This window comes from Vanellus vanellus (genome assembly GCF_965231255.1).
Source record: "Vanellus vanellus genome assembly, chromosome: 14".
In the NCBI taxonomy this organism is placed as follows: domain Eukaryota; kingdom Metazoa; phylum Chordata; class Aves; order Charadriiformes; family Charadriidae; genus Vanellus; species Vanellus vanellus.
Window position 1 is genome coordinate 16,937,517 of NC_138919.1, and position 19,718 is coordinate 16,957,234.

General features: G+C 45.9%; 3 protein-coding genes across 3 annotated transcripts in view; 2 read left to right on the forward strand and 1 right to left on the reverse strand.

Annotated features, from left to right (window-relative positions):
- Positions 1-4,654: 4,654 nt before the first annotated feature.
- NUDT1 (nudix hydrolase 1) lies at positions 4,655-9,441 on the reverse strand. Its single transcript, XM_082490817.1, has 4 exons — positions 9,389-9,441; positions 8,478-8,634; positions 5,285-5,430; positions 4,655-5,085 (listed from the first exon to the last, which is right to left on the reverse strand). Exons 2-4 carry the CDS (start codon positions 8,627-8,629, stop codon positions 4,913-4,915), a joined length of 471 nt encoding a protein of 156 aa, XP_082346943.1. The 5' UTR covers positions 8,630-8,634; positions 9,389-9,441; the 3' UTR covers positions 4,655-4,912.
- A 76-nt stretch (positions 9,442-9,517) lies between these two features.
- Positions 9,518-12,000, forward strand: MRM2 (mitochondrial rRNA methyltransferase 2; the record flags this gene model as incomplete). Its single annotated transcript, XM_082490752.1, has 3 exons — positions 9,518-9,576; positions 10,242-10,513; positions 11,232-12,000. 3 exons carry the CDS (start codon positions 9,518-9,520, stop codon positions 11,654-11,656), a joined length of 756 nt encoding a protein of 251 aa, XP_082346878.1. The 3' UTR covers positions 11,657-12,000.
- Positions 12,001-14,467: 2,467 nt separating this feature from the next.
- Positions 14,468-19,718, forward strand: part of MAD1L1 (mitotic arrest deficient 1 like 1) — a gene marked incomplete at its 5' end in the record, with an annotated part of 391,507 nt that continues 386,256 nt past the window's right edge. Inside the window, 4 exons of the mRNA XM_082490494.1 lie at positions 14,468-14,617; positions 15,913-16,053; positions 17,823-18,002; positions 19,419-19,543. Coding sequence (XP_082346620.1) covers positions 14,468-14,617; positions 15,913-16,053; positions 17,823-18,002; positions 19,419-19,543 — 596 coding nt within the window. The remainder of the gene's footprint in view (positions 14,618-15,912; positions 16,054-17,822; positions 18,003-19,418; positions 19,544-19,718) is intronic.

Here is a 19,718-nt window from a genome sequence, read left to right on the forward strand (position 1 = left end):
GAATGAAGTGGTTGGATTCGCTAACCCAGCTGGGTGGGGGTCGGTGCTGCTGCGTGACAGTCATTTTCCCGGTGGGGGCAGGCAGACGGCGTCGTCAGTGTGCTTCACTTCACCGTTGTAGGGCAGCTGAGGACTTGCTCTTATATTTCAGCGTAGGGCCAAAGATGGCCGAGTTCAGGAACTCGGAGGAGTTTGCCTGGCATAAATGAGGAAAATAATTCAATAAAACACTCCTTAATTGTAAACCATTCACACTATACAAGTGGAACGGCTACGAGGTAGCTTGCTTGTTTTCTTCTGGAGGTTCTGACATCCATCTCTTGAGTATCTGTTTAGGGCTATTGGAGAGCTGCTGTCCTGAAGGCTGGTGTTTTCTTTGCTCTAATATCAGATGAAGGATCCCGTTACACCAGCAGGCTGGGACACAATGCTGATAAAATTCATTAGTGAAAATTCAGTATTTATCAGGACGTTGCTGTCATTCTTTTTTTCTGGCTCCGGGTAGCATTGGATTGTGTTTGAGAAGGAGAGAAGACAATTAAATGACAGTTCTTTATCTCTCTAAAAATAGCACAGTCCTTGGTAATGGGGTTTTCAGAATGATTTATGATAGTGATAAAGGGACTAAACATTCTCCGTGTTTCACTTTGTATCTCCGGTGACTTTCCCTCATGAGGCAAAGGGCAGGGGGAGGAGAACTTGCATGTCATGTTACCTTAGGGGAAATCGTGCGTATCCTCCAGGGAAAGTGATAACTGAAGAAACTGCGAACGTATGCAGCAAAACTGTGTGCACAGGACTCCCCTGAACCTAACTTTACTGGGGCCAAAATAGCTGCCAAAGGAGAATTTGAGACTTGGCTTCTTAGTGTTTGCTTTGAGTGGGTGAAAAGGAAGCACATTAACAAGGATGCGTGCTCGCTGTCAAACTGGAACCGTTACAGTATTTTCCCATTGGGGAACTTCTCCATTAGCAGGAAATATATTTAAAACCTCCAATCACAAAAGCTTTTTTTTTTTTTTTTTTTTTTAAATTTAGAAAATTCAGTGCAACATGAAGCTCTTCTTAGTCCAGGTGGAAATTATGGGTTAGTTTTTTTCAGCTAGGAGCAAGATAGTAAGTTACTTGCTCTGTTTCATGAGACTGGCATAACCATTACACGCTGCTGTGGGTGGATTTCTTGTGTGCTGGGCCTGGAGTCTGTAGGGAGGCTTGTTTAACAACCTTGCTCAGAATGCATTATTAAGAGCTTTTTGTAGCAATTCCAATGTTAACTCTGTTCCGAGTCTTTCCTCCTGCATATTGGCCTTGTCCAGTGAAGCAGATTAACTGCAAATGGCTGTGACAGATTTGATTCTCCCTCCTGAAGATTTCAAAAGTGATGCAGAATTGATTCTGCTCACGAGCCAGAGCAAACTGGCCGGGGATGGAAATATTTCTACAGTATGGTAACAAAGAAGATATTATCTCAAAAATGGCACAAAAAGTTTTTCTGCTTGACCTTGTCTCAGTTAAGAAGATAGTCTGTGGTTAAAGTGCGGAAATCGTGTTAGCATATTTTTAAATGCTCTTCACTCCTAGCACCTTCTGAAGGTGCTGCCTGGTTCTGGCCTGCCATTTGTCGTAGGACCCATCCTCCCTCTTTTAGCCTTGTTTGCCTCATGCGGTGAACAGTCAAACAGAAAATACTGCATGTTTTGGGGCAAGATCTGATATCTGTATGCTGGATCTTCTACCTAAAGTGTCTGGCTGGGGTAGATGGCTCGGCTGTGTTCCCTAGGAGCACTTGCGAAGTATTAGCCTGACTGGAACTTTGTGCTTCTCACATTTAGGAAAAAAAGTTACCATTTTGGACTTTATTTAAAAACAAAAAAACACACACCCCCCAAAAACAAACATTAAAACCAAATTTTGGTTTAGACTAACTCCTCTTTCCTGGTCTCCTTCAAAGCAGGAATTCTACAGTTGAAGTGCAGAGACTAATAATGATAAACACAGGCCATGCGACCTATAAAGAAACTGGAATTGTGTTGTTTTGAGAAAACACCCGTTCCTCCACAGTCGGCCCTTGCCTCTTTGAGGAGAGCGGTTTTGGGGGTGGGGTTTTCTTGTTTTGATTTTACTCTGTTCACCTAGTATTTTGAGAACAGAGGCCTAGTATTCTCAAAGCTGATACAGCTAATGGCACTTTCAGAGTTTGTTTTGTACTGGACGCCAAGCTTCTGTCTCATTCTTAAACACACACGTACACTATTTCATATAAGCCTTAGTTTGCAAACATTAATTTTGGGAGATTGGTCATTGTGCAAATAGCACTATTATGTTTACCTCGATATGTGAGGGATTTCCTTACTGTATTTGTCCTCTTTAGTTTAGGGATCTGTCAGACTTGCAGAGAGCAGCATCGAGTACAGCTTCCTTCCCATAGAGGAAGGCAGCAGGGAATGAATTCTCTGTCTACCCCTGTCAGTGTAAGGGAAACAGTTCTCCGTGTTCCTGCAGCAAACAGCCTGGCTGTACGCACAGGTGAGAACAGGACTTGATGGAGTTGGTTCCGTTGCTGGTAGCTGGGTAGATTGCAATAAACACTAAGCAAACCAGAAGACTAATTAAAGAGCGCGTGCTGCGTATCCCAGAACTGATGCTCCTGTAAGATGTCGTGCCAAAGAGTTAATGTGCCTTCTTGAATGGAAGCTTTCTGTGTAGTGCTTGAGCTCATGGGGGACTTTCATGTGTTCAAAATCGTAGTGATAGAAAAGGCCTCCAGTCTTTCTGTCAGTGTCTCAAAATCTGTTGCGGAGGTACCAGAGTAGTAAACAGCTGAGAACCTGAAAAATGTTTTGTCAAAAGGGCTATATGTTTTTGACACTCCTGAGGTCTCCTCTGCTTCAAGCTGTGAAGTGACAATACACAGGCTGTTTGACCAGTAGCATGTGTTGAAAGGCTTTCCAGGCTATATTTACAATACAACCTTAATCTTTGATCCTTCTTTCCCTCCCATCTTCCTTGCAAGTTGCTCCTCTTAGGTTGTAATGCATTTTCAATAGTGCCTTGCTGCATTCCACTGCTTTTACTCTTCTGCTTTGATCATGCAAGTGTGTAATTCATAGAATTTGTAACAGCCTAATTCACAATCTTCAATTTGTGCTGTTTCCTAAAAGACAAAGATCACCAGCTGGGGACAGAACTTACTTAAAACATATCGGTCTCCACAACTGCAGCAGGAGCAATAATGTCACTACTCTGACATGAGCTAAAAGTCAGTGCTGGTGAAAGCATCTTCATAAAAGGATTGAAGTGACTGTGGAAGAGGGGATAGCACATACAAGTGCAGGCCTGAGCTGCACTTGTTCTTTTCCTACCTAAGCTCCTGGAGGAACAGAACGTAATTTGCTCTCTCCCACCATGCAATTTACAGTTTCCACCAGGAAGTGAATCAAAATAACCTAACAGGTATCGGCTGCCAGTCACTCCCTTTCCTACCATGCAGTAAGGTCTTACATCCCGTTACGAGCGACCCGTCCCCCTGTGCTTATTTTCTCTCCTTTACTTGCCTCAAGTCATTCTCTCCATTAGAACAGCCAGAAACCCTCACTGCTACATCAGAAGCAGAGGTATCAAAACCTCTGTAAATAAGTCAGTGTGCAGCACAAAAGGAAAAGTAAGAGTCTAAGGTATTAACTCTTATCCTCTAAGTCTGAGCTGTGGCTTACTGAGCATATAAAGAAGGGCATTTTTGAGTGGTATAAATTATTCAGAACTGCTGGAGGGAGACAAGAAGAACAATCTTGTTCAGAGGGTGTGAATTTTGCCTGCCTGGAATATCCTGTATCTTTGCTTTGCTCAAATAGCCTTATATATGAAGCACTTTATCCAAATGCAGGAATTAAAGAACTATTACTACAGCTGGTAGACTGGAAATGTTTACAGACCCTATATTACATTCCAAGATTCTATCTGTAAGTGTTATATGTGTTTGTAAAAGTGTTTAAAAAAAAATGCAAAACTTGTGTAAGAAGTTATATCTGTAATGTGTTATTTCTAGCACAGTTTGATTAAGCTTTCGCTGCCCAGCCTGCCGAGTTGGGCTCACCTGAATGCTGAACACATCACCTGCTACTGAGATGTGGCAAAGCCTGCAGCCACAGGTGATGGCACTCTGTAATGTGGACTGGCTGAAGTTATTTTTGTCCAGGGTATTTTTACTTGAAATGCTCAAAACAGTTCCAGTTCATGGCAGGAGCTGCAAGAGTGAAAGCGGGGCTTGAACAGTACCATACCTCTACCTCTGACTTTGGTTTGGTAACTCCTATAACCTTACAGCAGGATTCCCTTATAGCAGGAGAATGCTGAAGGGATCTCCATCTAAGCTTTTGAAGAGGCTTTCACAGTGCTGGTCAAGCCTCACCTTGTCCCAGGAAGTAATGTGGAATAGGGGACGGTATAGAAACTGGCATGGAGAGGACACTTAATGGATTCTGCTGCATCCCAGTCCACTTAATGTTTCTGTGAAAGGAAGCCAACTCCTGAAAGGCCCTTAAATAGTCTTGAAGGTAGCCAGCTGTTTACGACAGAACAATGCATGCTTTTAAAAATATTTTTTAGTAATCTTTTAAAAATACTTCTAGCCACAGAGGAAAAACCTAAAGCACTGCAAAGAAAAGGGTTAACGCTAAGTTTTTGATAGTTGCGATCACACGACCACTAAACTATACCACAGCCAGGGACTTCACAGCATGGAAAATCTTCTTACTTTTATTTCTGCTGTAAGAAACCCCCTTATTTTCCTTACTTCCCAGTGACCTGGCAAATAAGTGTCCTTTGCTGGAGAGTTGAGAAAGGAGACTTTTGTGCTCATGGTGTTCCAGCCCAATGTGGGCAACAGCACGTGAGGCTGAATGCTTCCGTTTTCTTAAACTTCCTCCACTTCTTTCAGGGTGTGCTCCAGGATAGTGTCTTGTCCCTGGAACTTAAAATAGCCACGAAACAACTTTTTCTGAAGCAGCAGGGGAAACCAATAGATATCATCTGCCCACATGTGATGGAATGGCACCTCATCCAGCTGAAACCACTGTGGACGCATTTCTGGTGGGAGAAGAAAAAAGAACTTTGCATGAGACTTTCTCTTGGTTTTTTGCCGCCCAGGCTTTGAGTATCTGTCAACATGCAGCTTCCCTCTACAGCCCAGCTGCCTCCCTTCCTAAAGGGATCTCTACATTTCTGAAGAGCAGCACTGTCTCAGAAGACAATGCACATCCTTCCTTCCCCTCCGCTAGCTACCTACCATCACTTTCTGTTGGCTCTCCATGAAAATGATCTGCCCGGAAAATGTGAACTTCCATGAGTTCAGAGTTGCCTACGAATTCAAATGTGATCTGGCCCATCTTCTGCAAGGTGTCCACAGTCAGTCCGCTCTCCTCCAGGAGCTCCCTGCACAAGAAATGGACTTCTTTACATGAAAGCAAGCAGTGGGAGAACAAAAATGCAGTCATTAGCTTTACTTGCACAGTGAAAACACTTCCAGTGAAACAAAGGTGAAAGCTGCCCCTGGAAAACGGAGCAGGGCACAGCCTGCAGAGCAAAGCGGAGTTCTGGCTTGCACCAAACTATTAGCCTACTTACACCAGAGCAGAGCCAGGTCAGGCTGGCTTGCATCTTATTTCAGGCTCCTAAAGGCTGGTAGGAAAATAGTCTATGTTGGAAAGGGAATATTTGGGGAAAATCGATTGTTTAGCATAATTTACACAACTTGCAATGTGATGATCTTCCCTGAGATTAGTTAGAAGTGGGCTAATGCTTCTATGACCATTGCTGGATGGGGCTTAAGAATGCTTCATTTAGACAGGCAAAAAAAAAGGCTTTGCCAACTTCAAGCTAAAGCTTTTAGAATTGTGGGGAAGCAGGTGATAAATACTAGAACATCTGTACTTGCTACAAAATCGGCTACTTCTGAGGCTAACTGAAGCTTATTTAAGTAACACTAAACACTACATAGCATGATTCGCACACAGGACGTTAGGAATACTGTCTCCCATTCAAATGCTGTATAAAAAACATAAAGCAATTGTATAAACTTTCCATTTCTGCTCCTCGGAAGTACGTTTAGCATAACGAGAGGCTAGAAGGCAAGACTTGTAAGAGCACTTTGAGAGACTTGCCAGACAGCTCTTTTCCATGCGTTGCCATGCACAGCTGCTTGAAGCACATACAATTACTTGCTGTGTTTATGCTACACACTTTGGGCTTTTTTAATTTTTACCTGCTGCTAACAGAATCAGCATAGCTTGAAGTTAGTCACGGTTTTCCTAATGTACAAAAATAAGGAATACTTGGAAACAGTGTGTCTTCAGTTAAGGTTAATAATTAATGCCTATCTGGCAGTAACTTAACAATTTTAAAATGTAATGGAAGTGATCTTTAAGGTTCCAGCTTCCTTTGGCATCAATTTCATGAACGCCATCCTTTAAAATTACATTCCAACTTAATGTCTTAGCTAATTTTAGTTGATCTTCCTGAGAAACAATGTCTAAAATAGAGGCGGTTTTCCAGCAACAAAGCTAAAAGCCTCATTTTACAGGCTGTGATAATTGAACAACAAAGAACAATGCCGCTATGGTTCTCTAAGCAATTTGTCTGTTAGCTGTTTGGCTCTGTATATAGTAAGCGGAAACATTACAGGTAGCAAACTAGAAATAACGAACTAGCTAAATGCTCCCTTTAGAAGATGTGCCACTGCAGAGCCATGGGTGCCCAGGTGGTGACAGGAATGTGGCATACCCAGTGGAGCAGAGAAATCTTACTCATACAGGAAACTTTCATTCATGTTTCAGCTTAATATTTAACTCCCTGTGCTGTGAGGACACTTCACACCTTATGCCGCTGCAAACCCCGCTGGGACAGTGCAACGTGGAACCACAGCAGATCACCTCAACTCCCAGCACAGGGCAGAGGTGGTGCAAGTTAAGTTAGATTGGGACTGCGTGTCGCTTCCTGGTGGGGAGCTGCCCCCTGAGGCAGCACGGCAAGGGTGGTGTTCCCGCCAGCGAGGTGGGCTGCATGCCCGGCTGGCCCTGGCTCTGGGGACTGTGCCCTGTGCCATTGACCTTGGCAGGAATCGGTTGTGTCATTCTGCAGTAAACTCCTACCAGCTACGTCGCAAGGGCCGAGGATTGGACTGTTCCGCTGGCCAGAGCAGTGGGCGCTGGCTGTGCTGGGGCACGTGGCACTGGGATCGCTGACGCTTTTATCACCTGACATCTTATATGGACTAAAGCTCCGGTTTCTAACTCTGGGCTAGCACAGGTGAACAGGCACCTAGGAAATCAAGCACTGAATTAAATCATTAGATTTACGCCACACTCAGTGGCAATGTAAGCCTGGCAAATGGAGGCCCGATTTAAGGAACAAAATTGATCTTCTTCCACTCAGAGATGATAAATTATACAAAAAGCATTACGTCTGTTAATGCTGTGCACTGCTGGGTGCACATCTGCACAGAGGACCTTTCTGTCCCCTGGAGTAGCTCACCACAGAGCCCAGGCAGTTGCAGTGCCACAGCTGAGGAGGTGGTTCAGGGCGAAAACTGTTGGGTAGCTGTTGAGCACACCAACACCGATCTTCCTGCAGGTGCGAGGGTAATTTTGGGCTTATACCAGAAAGTGAGGAGGTGGCAAAATGTGGCTTTGTATCAGCAACGTTCACATAAAGAATGAGGCACCTAATTTTTACAGGTGTTTAGCCATTCAGCTGCGGTCTGCTATTTAATTCTGATGATTAGACAGAAGAAAGAACTTCAAGAAATCAGTACTAAAAACTTCAAAAATGGTACTGTACCTCTGTACTAATGGAATTAAATTCCCTACCTTAGCATTAGGGCTTAAAAATGCTGCCATGCAGTCAAATAATAAATTTCTACGGTGCCTTTCGTAAGAGACCTCTGAAATTTTCTAATATTTTTGTCTCTACGTTTTCACGCAACTAAACCGCTACTGGAAGGTAGCACCTGCTCAATAGCTTCAAAATTTAAGCAATAAGCAGTACACTGGCACAAGCTGTAATTGTGCTATATAGCCAAAATTAAACTCTGCGCCTTTCTGAACAGTGCAAGAACCTCTGCCCACCATGAGCAGGCTAAGTCTCAGTTTAGATCAGAGTCGGGAGGTGGGAGGGAGGACAGTCGGTACCTTCCCATTACTCGCAGACTGGATGACAGTTACAGATCTGCAGCTGACAGGCAACGGGGATCAATCCCGTTTCTTTGTACGTGTTGCGGACCCCCCATCACCTGTGGAGCAGGTGATTTTCTCTGTCCAGAGATGGCTCACACCTGCGCTGGCGGGTAACAGGCTGGTTACGAGGGCATTACTGATGGGCTGAGCTGCGGTGACTCCACCTGCAGCCCACCACAAATGGTCCAACGCCTCCACTGCCCACCCCGTGCCCCAATTCCCACCTCTCCCGGCCAGGCCAGGCCTCACCTGCGAGCGGCCTCCTCGATGCTCTCCCCCGGCTGCACCTTGCCCCCGAAGCCGTTCCAGAGCCCGGCTCCAAACCCACGTTTCTTCATGCCCAGGAGGACGCGGGGCGGCTGCACCACCAGGACCAGGGTGAAGAGCCTGGACGTGCACATGGCTCCTGGGCGAGAGGGGAGGAGGGCACGCTGCGCCAAGGGCTGCCGGCATCCCTTGGAGGGGAGACCAGGCTGCTCCTCCGGCCCAGGGCAGGGCACAGAAAGCCCTGCACCCCCCCCCCCCCAAACACCCATCACCCCCTCCTCAAATGCCTGGTCCCACCGTCCCCGGCCCAAGCCCTTGGTCCCCCAGTGCCTCTCCCAGCGCCTGCTTCTCAAACACTCCCCGCTGACCCTCGCTCTCCTGCTCCCCTCAGCACCCCCTCCCCAAATCCTTGTCCCCCCAGAACCGTCTCCCCAAATCCTTGATCCTCCCTTCCCAAATCCTTGTCCCCACAGAACCCCCTCCCCAGATCTTTGATCCCCCCTCTCCAAATCCTTAACCCCCCAAGCTCCCTCCCCAAATCCTTGACGCTCAGAACCCTCTCCCCAAATACCGATCCCCCGGAACCCCGTCCCCAAATCTTTGATCCCTCCTCCCCAAATCCTTAGGCCCCAGAACCCCCTCCCCAAATCTTTGATCCCCCCTTCCCAAATCCTTAGCCCCCAGAACCCCCTCCCCAAATCTTTGATCCCCCCTCCCCAAATCCTTAGCCCCCAGAACCCCCTCCCCAAATCCTCATCTCTTCAGCACCCCCTGCCCAAACCTTTGATCCCCCCTCCCCAAATCCTTCTCCCCCCAGCACCCCCTCCCCAAATCCTTGTCCCGAACCCTTCCCCAACCCCTTGACCCCCCCTTCAACCCCATGCTCCCCCGACCTCTGCCCCACACGTCCGTCTTTCCCGCCCACCGCCGCGTCCCCCCGCTCAGAGCCGCTAGGCCCCGCCCCGCCCCGCCCCGCCCCTTCCCGCGCCGCCGCCGCCGCTCGCGCCCCGCCCCGCGACGCCATGAGGGGCGGGGCGTGGGGGGGGTCTGAGGCGGCCGCCATGGCCTGGCGGGGGGGCAGGTGGGTGGCGGCGCCGCTGAGGAGGAAGCTGCTGTCGCCGGGCCGAGCCGGCGGGTCCCGCTGTGGCCGCCGGAGTGGAGTGGGGTGGGGTGTCCCTGGGGAGGTGCGGGGTTAGTCCCGGCGCCGTGAGCTTTCGTCAGGAGCGGGGAAGGGGCGTTTGGGGTTTGTCGGTGCCGGAGTGGGGGTTCGTTGGAAAGCGGTGGCGGCAGTGCCCGCGGCTTGCCGGTGTGCGCTGCTCGGAGGCGTGAGGGAGCCCGCAGGAGCTGGGGCGTCCCTCCTTCCTCTGAGGGGGCTAAGGTGTCCCGGCGTCCCCTCTCACCGAGGCCGCCAGCCCCTCAGAGGCGGCCCAGGGCCTCGCTGGGGTCAGTCCGCCATGTCCTGCCCTTAGACGGAAGCGCCGAGTGGAAGCCAAGAGCTGTCTCGGAGTGGGGCCCTCTTCTTCCCTGCGCTCGCGCAGGGGGAAACCCGCGAGGCCTCCGTCCAACACACACTGAGATTGGACCAGATAACTAAAGGTGCCAAGAACCTCAAATTGGGAGGCTTTTTTTATAAGGCCAGTGACAAATGGGAGGACCTGTAGTTGAGATTAGAATTAATTACTACAGAGACTTGAAATACACAGTGATGATGCACTAACTGATAAACTCGCTTGTCTTCCTGGGCAGCTGTCGGTGTCTGGTGAGCAAATGTCTCCACACCACGGCGGGTTTTCTGAAGAAAACTGGAACTGAGCACCAATGGCTGGAGCGGCACTGGAAGGATCCCTTTGTCAAGGCAGCGAAGCGGCAGCATTACCGTTGCCGAAGTGCCTTCAAATTACTGGAGATTGATGACAAACTTCATATTCTTCGTCCAGGACTATCCGTTCTTGACTGCGGAGCAGCGCCTGGTGCTTGGAGCCAGGTTGCTGTAGAGAGGGTCAACGCCTTAGGTACTGGTAAGCGAACGTTTTTGGCAGGCAGGATGGGGACAGTACTCATCTTGCAGTGCGTGAAAAAACTCAGCTGTGCTGGTGGTGGTGTGGGGAAGGGACATGGGTACTGGCACACGCCAGAGTCACACGCCAGAGTCACTGGTAGAAGCGTGAAGGTGTGTGCCTGCATGACAGTGAAAATCTTCATACAGTCTGGAGAAAGCATGTTTGTGAAAAGAAAACTTACTGTGCGGTGCTACTGTAGGTGTGACACAGTGTTTGGATTAACTGTGTTGTGGGGAGGATCCGTTCTTTCAGTTCTCAAATTTGTGTAGCCTCCAACAGGTAACTTGGCTTTTCTGTATTTTTATTTCCCATCTTGAAAAATGGTAGTAACCATTATGTATGGTTTATGTGTTTTAAGCTGTTAATATCTATAAGATAAGATGTTACTATCTGTGCTCTTGTCCAGGATTTCTGGACTGTCAGCTTTGAAAGAACAGGAAAAAAACAAGAAAAATACCCCTTGCTTATCCAAAGTAACTGAGTTTTCATGTCTCAAATGGATTAGCTTGTAGCAAACCAACCATCCAGGTGCAGGCAGCAAACTGTCGAAGGACAAGAAGACCAGACAAGGCAGGTGGTAACGTTTTCGTTTATTGACCAGCATGGAGCTCCTGCATATGCAAGTTGTTTGCAACCATTAGGAGTGTTCAACGTGTCATTCATTCTTATAATCTAGATCCTGCTGTCCCCACCGGCTTCGTCCTTGGCGTTGACCTCCTGCGGATTTCTCCTCTGGAAGGAGCGGTCTTCCTGTCGGAGACGGACATTGCAGACCCAAGCACGCTGAGGACGATTCAGAGCCTGCTGCCTGCGGAGAAGGTGGACGTTATCTTGAGTGACATGGCACCTAATGCGACGGGCATTAAAGAACTGGATCATCAGAAGCTCATCAATCTGTGTTTAGGCCTTCTGAACCTGTCCCAAAGTATTTTAAAGCCAAAAGGAACGATGCTCTGTAAATTCTGGGATGGACATGAGTCCCGTCTTCTGCAAAACAGACTGAAGGAGCGGTTCCAAGATGTGAGAACTATAAAGCCTCAGGCCAGCCGGAAGGACTCTGCTGAATCTTATTATTTGGCGAGGCTGTACAAAGGGAGATGAACGCTGAGAACCGCGGGGTATCAAACAGCTGATCAGACATTGATTGGAAACCTGAATTTGGCATGTGTTTAAAGAAAAATCCCGGCATTAAGACCCCTAAGTTGAACTGTTACCTCATTGAGAACAACCTGGGAAAACATGCTACCATTCTTATGAAGTGCATCGTGCTTTTCAGACACAAAAATAAACCAGGGTGGCATCCTGCTGAGTTCATCCACTAATTATACAAGCAGAGACATCCAATCTAGCTTCTCACCTGCGGAGAAAACGGTGGGGAATGGAGAGGAGTAATCTGAAAAGCAACTTCTGGGGCTGGAGTGATGGAAACGAAAATAAAACAGTGATTATATGAGTTTTTAATGTGTGTTTGAAAATCATTGCGCTGCTAATGTCCTATTTGAGACTATATAGATGGTTGTCAGAATGCGAGGGAACAGCAAGGGGACTTTCGGCCAGTTTATTGCCTCTTCACCTTTCTTAAAATCTGGTGCAATTTATTAGCGCGTGTGAAAATAGATAACGTTTTCCTGCATGTCGGGGTGTGCGTTGCCGTGTATGACGTGTATCGCAGCCACCCGGGATACATGACTCTGGCTGGGGAGCTTTTCGCTTGGTGGCTCTGCTGCCTTGCCTGAGGACACAGGTTATGTTTAAAAATTGCTACTTCATTGTGCTCATAAATCCAGTAAATGATGGTAGGGCAGGGTCATCGCTACTGAGGAGATAATTTCCCCTATGTTTTCAGCAACGTTTTATGCTTGACTGATGGTGTTTCGTAGGTGAGATGCCAAGATGTTCCTCGGGTCCCAGACAGGGAGAATTACTGGCTGAATTGCTAGAATTCTGTTTGCAAAAATAAATTTAGCCGCTGCCTTATCTGGAAGTGACAACTTTACATTAAATAGCACTTTTATCAGGCCGAGTGTGGCATGAGTTATAGGAGGGACTGGCAGCACTGTCTGTTTTTTCAGGCTTCCAGATCTTTCTCGTTACAAACATCTCAGTTGGGATTGCCCACAGATTTATCGACTTTTAACTGCTTTGAAACCTTCCCCATTTGGATCTCGGTGCTGAATGCAACTGCGGTGGGGCAGGAGGGCTGTGCAGGTCCTGAGCAGGACCGACCGTGGCATCCCTGTCCCGGGGACAGAGCGGGGGACACAGCAGGTTTTTTTTTTTGGGGGGGGGGGCGGGGGCGGGATGAGCTCGAAGCGGGGCATTACGGTACGGCGCGGAGGCCGCGGCGGTATTGCGCGCTTAGACCCGTCGTTACGGCGGCCCGGGCGGCTATTCTCGCGAGAGCTGGGGGCGAGTTCCCGCGAGATCTCGGCGCCGGGGCGAGGAGGGAGATCCAAGCGGCGGGTGAGTGAGTGAGTGAGGGCGGGCGGGGAGGCCGCCGGCTCCGCTCGGCCCGGCCCGGCCCGGCCCGGCCCGGCCCGGCGCGGCGCTCCTACCCTGCTCCCGCCGCTTGGTCGCCAAGCCCGGCGGTGCGGGAGCGGGGAAGGGAGGCCGTGCCCTGTCCCTATTCCTCCCAGCCCCGGGCGGCCGCTCGCCGCCCCCGAGGCGGGGCAGGGCTGTGCTGTGCTGTGAGGCGGGTTCCGTGAGGGCGAACCCCCGCGGTGCTGAGGGCTGTGAGGGCAGGGGGCTCGCTGCAGGGGGGAGCGGGGCGCACGGGTCTTCATTTCAAAATAGGCTTGCTGCAGCATAGTTACCTGTTGGCAGTGGTCTCTTGGATTTATTTGCTTGTGGCACGGAATTACTTATTTCGAATAAACGTTTCTCATTTGGGTTTTGGCTGATCTGTTGCCTGTATGCTTCCATTATGTCTCCGTGATGATATAAATCCAAAGAATAACCACTGTGTTACTCTGGAAGTTCGCCTCAAATCTGTGTCTGTGGAACAAGCCCACGTGAATGTTGTGGGTTGCCCCTCCGGGTCCTGAACCACTTTCTGGGGCTCTGTGGGACGTACAGCCACTAGAGGGACTCACTCACGGCTTCCTGGAGTCTCCTGGGAAACCTCGCAGGCTGTTCTGAGCTCTGGGCTTGATTCGTCTTTGGCCTTTTAGTTAGGACCCTTGCAAATTTGAAGGAAGAATTGTAAAAACTTTCATGTGAATGAGGAGACACAGTTTTACTTATAGAAGTGATCTGTGAACTCGGGAAGTCTCGTTTGCTGGAAGTTAGGTTCCAAAATGCTTTTTGGAAACCAGAATCAAGTTGTGTTGCAGGTAGGGTTTGCTGCTGATACGGAATTACTTCTCCTCCCCCCGTCAGGCTCAAATGTTTGGAGGAAGAGTAATGAGTTCTGTTTGTTAGTGTTATGTGTGGTAGATCTTCATGTCCTACAATGTTAATTTGTATCCCAAAATCTATCTTGTTTATATAGGAAAGGAGAATTCGTTTTTGTATAACTTAAGATGGCTCTTATTTGTACGTTTGTATAACTTAAGACGGCTCTTATTTGTACGCTTATGGACTGAGACTCAGGGGAGAATGTGTTTAAATAAAAGCAACCCATTTCAGGTAGAAAGCTCAGGGAAGAACAGTCTCTGTTGCATCAGTTTCTCATTTTGGAGACCTACAACTGCAGCCTTGGTTGGATAGTGTTTTCTGGTTCAAGCTGATCCCAGCAGTAATCTGTGGATCCCAGCAGAGACTAGCAGATTGGGTTTTGTACTGTGTAAATTGGAAGACCTTGCGGTTAGTGTTTCCTCAGGGCAGTGATATATCTCTCTTTAGCAAAGCAGCCAGTATACTGTAGGTTGCTCGGAATGTTTTGCTGATGACTTTCTGTGTATTTCCAGAGCCATGGAGGACTTGGAAAATAATACCACTGTCTTCTCCACCCTGAGATCCCTCAACAACTTTATTTCACAGCGTATGGAGGGGGTGTCTGGACTGGCCACACCAGGATCATCTCAAAGCTCCTTGCAGATTCAGTACCAGCAGAGGGTGCAGGTGAGGTGTTTTCAGCTTGGTGATGCCTGCAGTGTCTCTTCAGTGTGGTGGTCGACTCCTTTTGATTCCAGGAATCAGGATTGATTTCATTAAGATCTGACCATTCTTTGAAAAATTGATATTCATGCAAGCTCAATAATGGAAGCTTGCATTCGGTCAACATTCTAGAATCTTTAATTTTTTTTCAAAGTGTCAGACATTTATTTCTGTTTTGTACAAATTTAAGAAAGGTCCTTTGAATTTCTTCCCTGCTTGTTATATCTGTATGCCAGCTCAGGAAATTAAATTGTAAGTTGTTTTCATATTGCTGTACAAAGGAGCTTTATATCTGTTAATATTTTTCTAATAAGTAATTTACTACCTTTTTTCACAATATTCCTTAAAGTTTCTTTGCCTGGACACATGCAGGAGACTTGCATTGTGCTATGGCTTTCATGTGCTAACCAGTTGTGCTTTCTTGTCCGCTTCTATTTGTATCCACATGTGGGTATGTGGGTTGTTTTTGGTTTTGGTTTTTTTTTTTTTTACTTTTTCCTGTAAGTTGCCTTAGGCTCATAAAGCATGAAGTAAATTGGCATTTTGGATCATAAGGACTGTTTGTTAGGCTGGAATGAAGTTTCTGTATGCTGTATCTTAATATAGTGTCCATTTCAGTCTCTAAGTAGAAAATAAGCTGGTTTTCTTTTTAATGTAAATCTGCTTTGCACTTGGAATGTTGACAAAAATTTATGCATTGTGGTACATCTCTGGTTACAGAGGTGGTTAGAGGAAGATCTCTCTGGTTAGAGAGTCTTCCTTAGCTATGTGTTGAATATACATTGTTTAGATGTGAGGTATTCTATTATTGTCTGTGCTCTAAGGTAATTTGAATGAAAAAATAAAGCGCAACGCTGCAGCAGGTAGTAGAAAACCATGTTATTTTGCTCAGCAGTTAAATTTCCTGGGGAGCATGATCTCTGCTGCTGTTAGTTAGCTGGTGAGTTGCTGTTTTACGAGGGTTGGGGAGTTCATAATTAATGTTTTTTCAGATAGAGAAGTACATTTTGTCAGAGTACTTGAAATCCACATCTTTCCAACCAACATTGATTTGATGTGGATTTCCGAGTGTGTTGTTGAACTCCTGTTTTCCCCATCTGCAGCTGGTGTGAGAAGTACCATAAAAGTGGTGATAGTTTCCTTGTAATTTGTAAAATGGCATGCAAGTGTCAGCTGAATAGTACAGGGTGGGAGATAACGATATTGTTGCAGTACTGTTAATGGTATGCAATGTCCCTTTTCGCACATCGACTGGACAGTTGGAAGAACAAGCTGGGCAGATCCACTCCAAATCCCAGCTGCTGCAGGTGGAACGAGAGAAGATGCAGATGGAGCTTAGCCACAAACGAGCTCGCATTGAGCTCGAGAAGGCAGCTAATACCAATGCCAGAAACTACGAGGTAAGTATGACGTTGCAGATGGCTTGATATCATAGGCCTAAGTTAGAACATACGCAGTGCATCTACATTGGTGTTTTAGTTTGGATCAGGGATGTGTGCTTGAATTCTCATGTGCCGTGCTTTGGTTTGCAGTGGTGGGTCTTAGAATCTGTATGGTTGACTTTTTTTTGGATGAAACTGATCTGAAAGATTCAGTCCAGGAGCAAGCCTAGTGTTCTCCAGCTGCTAATGGACACTGTCTTCAGAGCATGACTTCAGCGAATCTGTAGTAAATGCTCCAGGAATGCGTTTTACTCCATTTGCATTTACCACAAATGTGGTGATGGTGTGGGTGTCAGGCTCTCAGCACCAGCTGTTTTGCTCTACAGATCCCCTCGCAGTGCGCTGCACGTACTTGTGAATGTACATAAAAGTGTGAACGTCAAAGCCTTGTTTGGTTGACAAACTGATAATTTGATCGCTAGATTCTGTTAGTTTAACACAGAAGTTGTCATGGGTAGCAATAACAAAAGGGATTTGTTATTTGTTTCTCCCAGAAGAATTAAAGCGTTTTTTTCCCAGATGAATTTAAATTTCTGCTGGCACAATTGCAAGCATTTAGTTTGTGTGACTGTAATTAATTGGAATGGCAGCAGTGCCAGCCGTGCACTGTCACACACGAGAGCTTGCACTGATAAAACAGTGAGACTCACTCAGGGACTAAGAGCTTTTATTGGTTTCTGGTTTTATGCCTGCATACGTTTGCTTAACTACATTACTGAAATAAGGAGTAGATCTGTGGGTTTTGTAGCATAATAAAGGTCTTATATGCAACTGATTATTTTAAAATAAATATTTAAAGAATGATAAGCGTGTTTTGTTGTATTTTACAAGGGTGCCGGGTGACAGATTTAATGTGTAGTTGTGAAATAGCGAGTCAGTGACTAAATTCCTCGTTCCTCTGAAGTCAGGTGATGTGGGATTAAGCCTCAAAGAGTTCAAACTGGAGTGTAGCTGAGTCAGTCACAGAAACCCTTGAAATACTGGTACAAAAAAAGGGAGCAGCACTAATCCAGCACTGTGGTAATTACCCTGCTCAGATTCTGTGTTTTGAGTCATGTGGATAAAGGTTTTAGGAACCTCACATTGCTTTGCATAATCCTTGCTTACTATGTAAATCTGTGTCTCGATTTGCTTTGATTAGCAAGGGAATTTGCTACACATTTTTTCAATAAGTGTTAATCAATTTGTGGTAGGAATAAACTGAAATGGTGTATCAAAGGTTGTCAGAGTGCAAAAATATTTGTTGTATTTATTGATACTACTGTGCATTTAAACACCGTTTCTTCTCTATTAAATAGCCTCATACAGTTTCTAGAAGCTGCAGAGGCAAGTTTGTCTTATTAACCCAACTATTGAGATCTGAGTTTCTGAAAGTCAATTTGCTATGCATGGGTCAGCTTTAAATTGGAGCATCAAATGTTTTCATCTTTGATCCGCTGGAGAGTGTGCAGTGGAGTCTGTGAAGCCATGTCTGTAGTCTCATATTCACGTCTCAGGCTAAGAGATTTGGAAGACTGTCTCTTAATTTTCTAGCTCCATTGCCCTGGGTAGTTTCTTGACATCGAGTCGTTGCTGGTAAGATTTTTGCCCTTGCTAGTACAAAGGTTAAAGCTATGGTCTGAGTAACTGCTTCATGATGCCTTGGTGACCATGGTAGAGATGAAAACGGCTTCACTGTTGTGCTACTTTCTTCTTATGTCTCTTTGCATTTTTTCTTTCTTTGCAAGCGAGAGGCTGACCGTAACCAGGAGCTGCTCACACGCATAAAACAGTATCAGGAAAGGGAAGCAGAAGCTGAGAATAAACTGAAAGAACAAATGGAGATGAACAAATCCTATAAGAAGAGCATGGAGACAATGAGTAAGAAGCTGCAAGAGAAGGAGAGCAAATTAGCTGAAGCTAATGAAGTAAGAACAGAATAATTTTTTAATCCGTTCATAGCTTGAGGTGACTTTGCAGTTCTTGTGAGTTGAAAATGCCCTTTTTGATTTAAAAGACAAATAAAGAATGGAATCACTATGTTCAGGACCTGGAAATGAATACACCCTGGTGGTGCGCATCTTTGCTGTCAAAGTTTAGAACCAAACCAAGTCCAGACACAAGTGAGCAGGTCAGAAGATGTTACTGTGTTAATTAACAATGAGAAGAGAATTCTTAGACAGGTTGGTATGGAGAAGGAGAAAAAAAGTGCAAGGCAACATCCAGCATCTAGGTTTAGAAGTCAGGTTACGTGACATTGAGTAAAGGGGAAATGATGGAGGAGATAAGATGGGCAGGTGTTCAGGGAAGTAGGGGGAACTGTAGAGTGGGTTAGACCAAAGTTATGTACAAAGTATGTCTAGGTGTTCCACTGTAAAATGAATGCCTGGATAATAATTTCGGTTCTTTTGTATGAACAGATCATCTTCTCAACACTCCACCTTTTGAGATATCATTACAGTTAAGTTCAGCTAGATCATTTGTAACTTTTCTGTTTAATTTGGTTTTCCGCACCAGTTGTGGATCAACTGCTAAGTCCTTAAGCCTTCCTCTTGCCTAGGTGTCACTGGAAATGTATTTGTGATAAAGCAGGTAACCAGATTTAATGCCCCAATTATCAGGGATTAGAAACAGGGAGATAGTGATGGCACATGAGAGAAACTAAGGCCACAGATGAAATGTGTGCAACAGTTTGTTTGGGTTTTGTGTGTTTTTTTTTTTATTTCCATATCCATCAGTATCAAGATGAGAACACTCATGTCTCTGTCTTGAAAGCACCCCACATATGTAATGTTTTGAGATTTTTCTGTTTCTCTGTGTTAAAGGGAGCTGAGTAATGGCTATTTCAAACCAACCTGTGAGTTTTTCTTTAGCATTAAGATATTTAGAACAGAATTTTAAAAACCACTGACCTCTACTTTTAAGGAAAGCATAATACTTCTGGTATTTGGTTGAGGCAAACCCAGACACTTTCAATTTTGAAACCCAGATAAAATATATTTGGAATGGTTGTGGGATAATTTTTTTACTTTAATATATATACTTGTGTTTTATCATCATCTAGCTTTGAAGCTTTATATTTTTCATGCCAGTTTGAGGTCACCCACTTAATAGGTAATGGAAATGACAATTTGGGTGACAGATGAAAGCAACTAAATGATTTTCTCTTGCTTTTCTTTTTGAGGTGAGTTAGCAGGTGTGGAGGTTTGCAAGAGCGTGGGATTGTTTCTAGATTCAGTGTTTGTACTTTTTAGTTGGATATGATTTCTGTCTATCACTACCCATAATGTCCAGCTTGGAGACTCATAGCCTTGTGTCTTTATTCTTTCTTTCCGTTAATTCAGACAATCACTATATTAAAAGGGAAAATATCGGAGCTGCAATGGAATATAATGAACCAAGAGATGCAGATGACAAGCCAAGACTCTCAGAAGCAGGAGCTGATGGAACAGCTGGATGTTCAACATAAGTAAGCAGGGGCTGAGTGACTGTAGGGAGAAAAAGGCAAACAAAACTTCAGTCTTCTGTAGCTGTTGTCACTCAAAACTTTCAACAGCATTTGATTTCCGCTCTTCAAAGGGGTTCTTTGATCTGGATGTGCAGGTTATAACCGTTGTTTCAGACTAGCTCCAAGGTGCAATATA

Bases quoted from the DNA above. Each gene is read 5' to 3' on its own strand.
- NUDT1 (XM_082490817.1), bottom strand. From the start codon at position 8,629: ATGTGCACGTCCAGGCTCTTCACCCTGGTCCTGGTGGTGCAGCCGCCC. The intron at 5,431-8,477 runs GTGAGGCCTGGC...TTTCTTGTGCAG, and splicing joins ATCGAGGAGGCCGCTCGCAG to GGAGCTCCTGGAGGAGAGCG. The intron at 5,086-5,284 runs GTAGGTAGCTAG...TTCTCCCACCAG, and splicing joins AGAGCCAACAGAAAGTGATG to AAATGCGTCCACAGTGGTTT.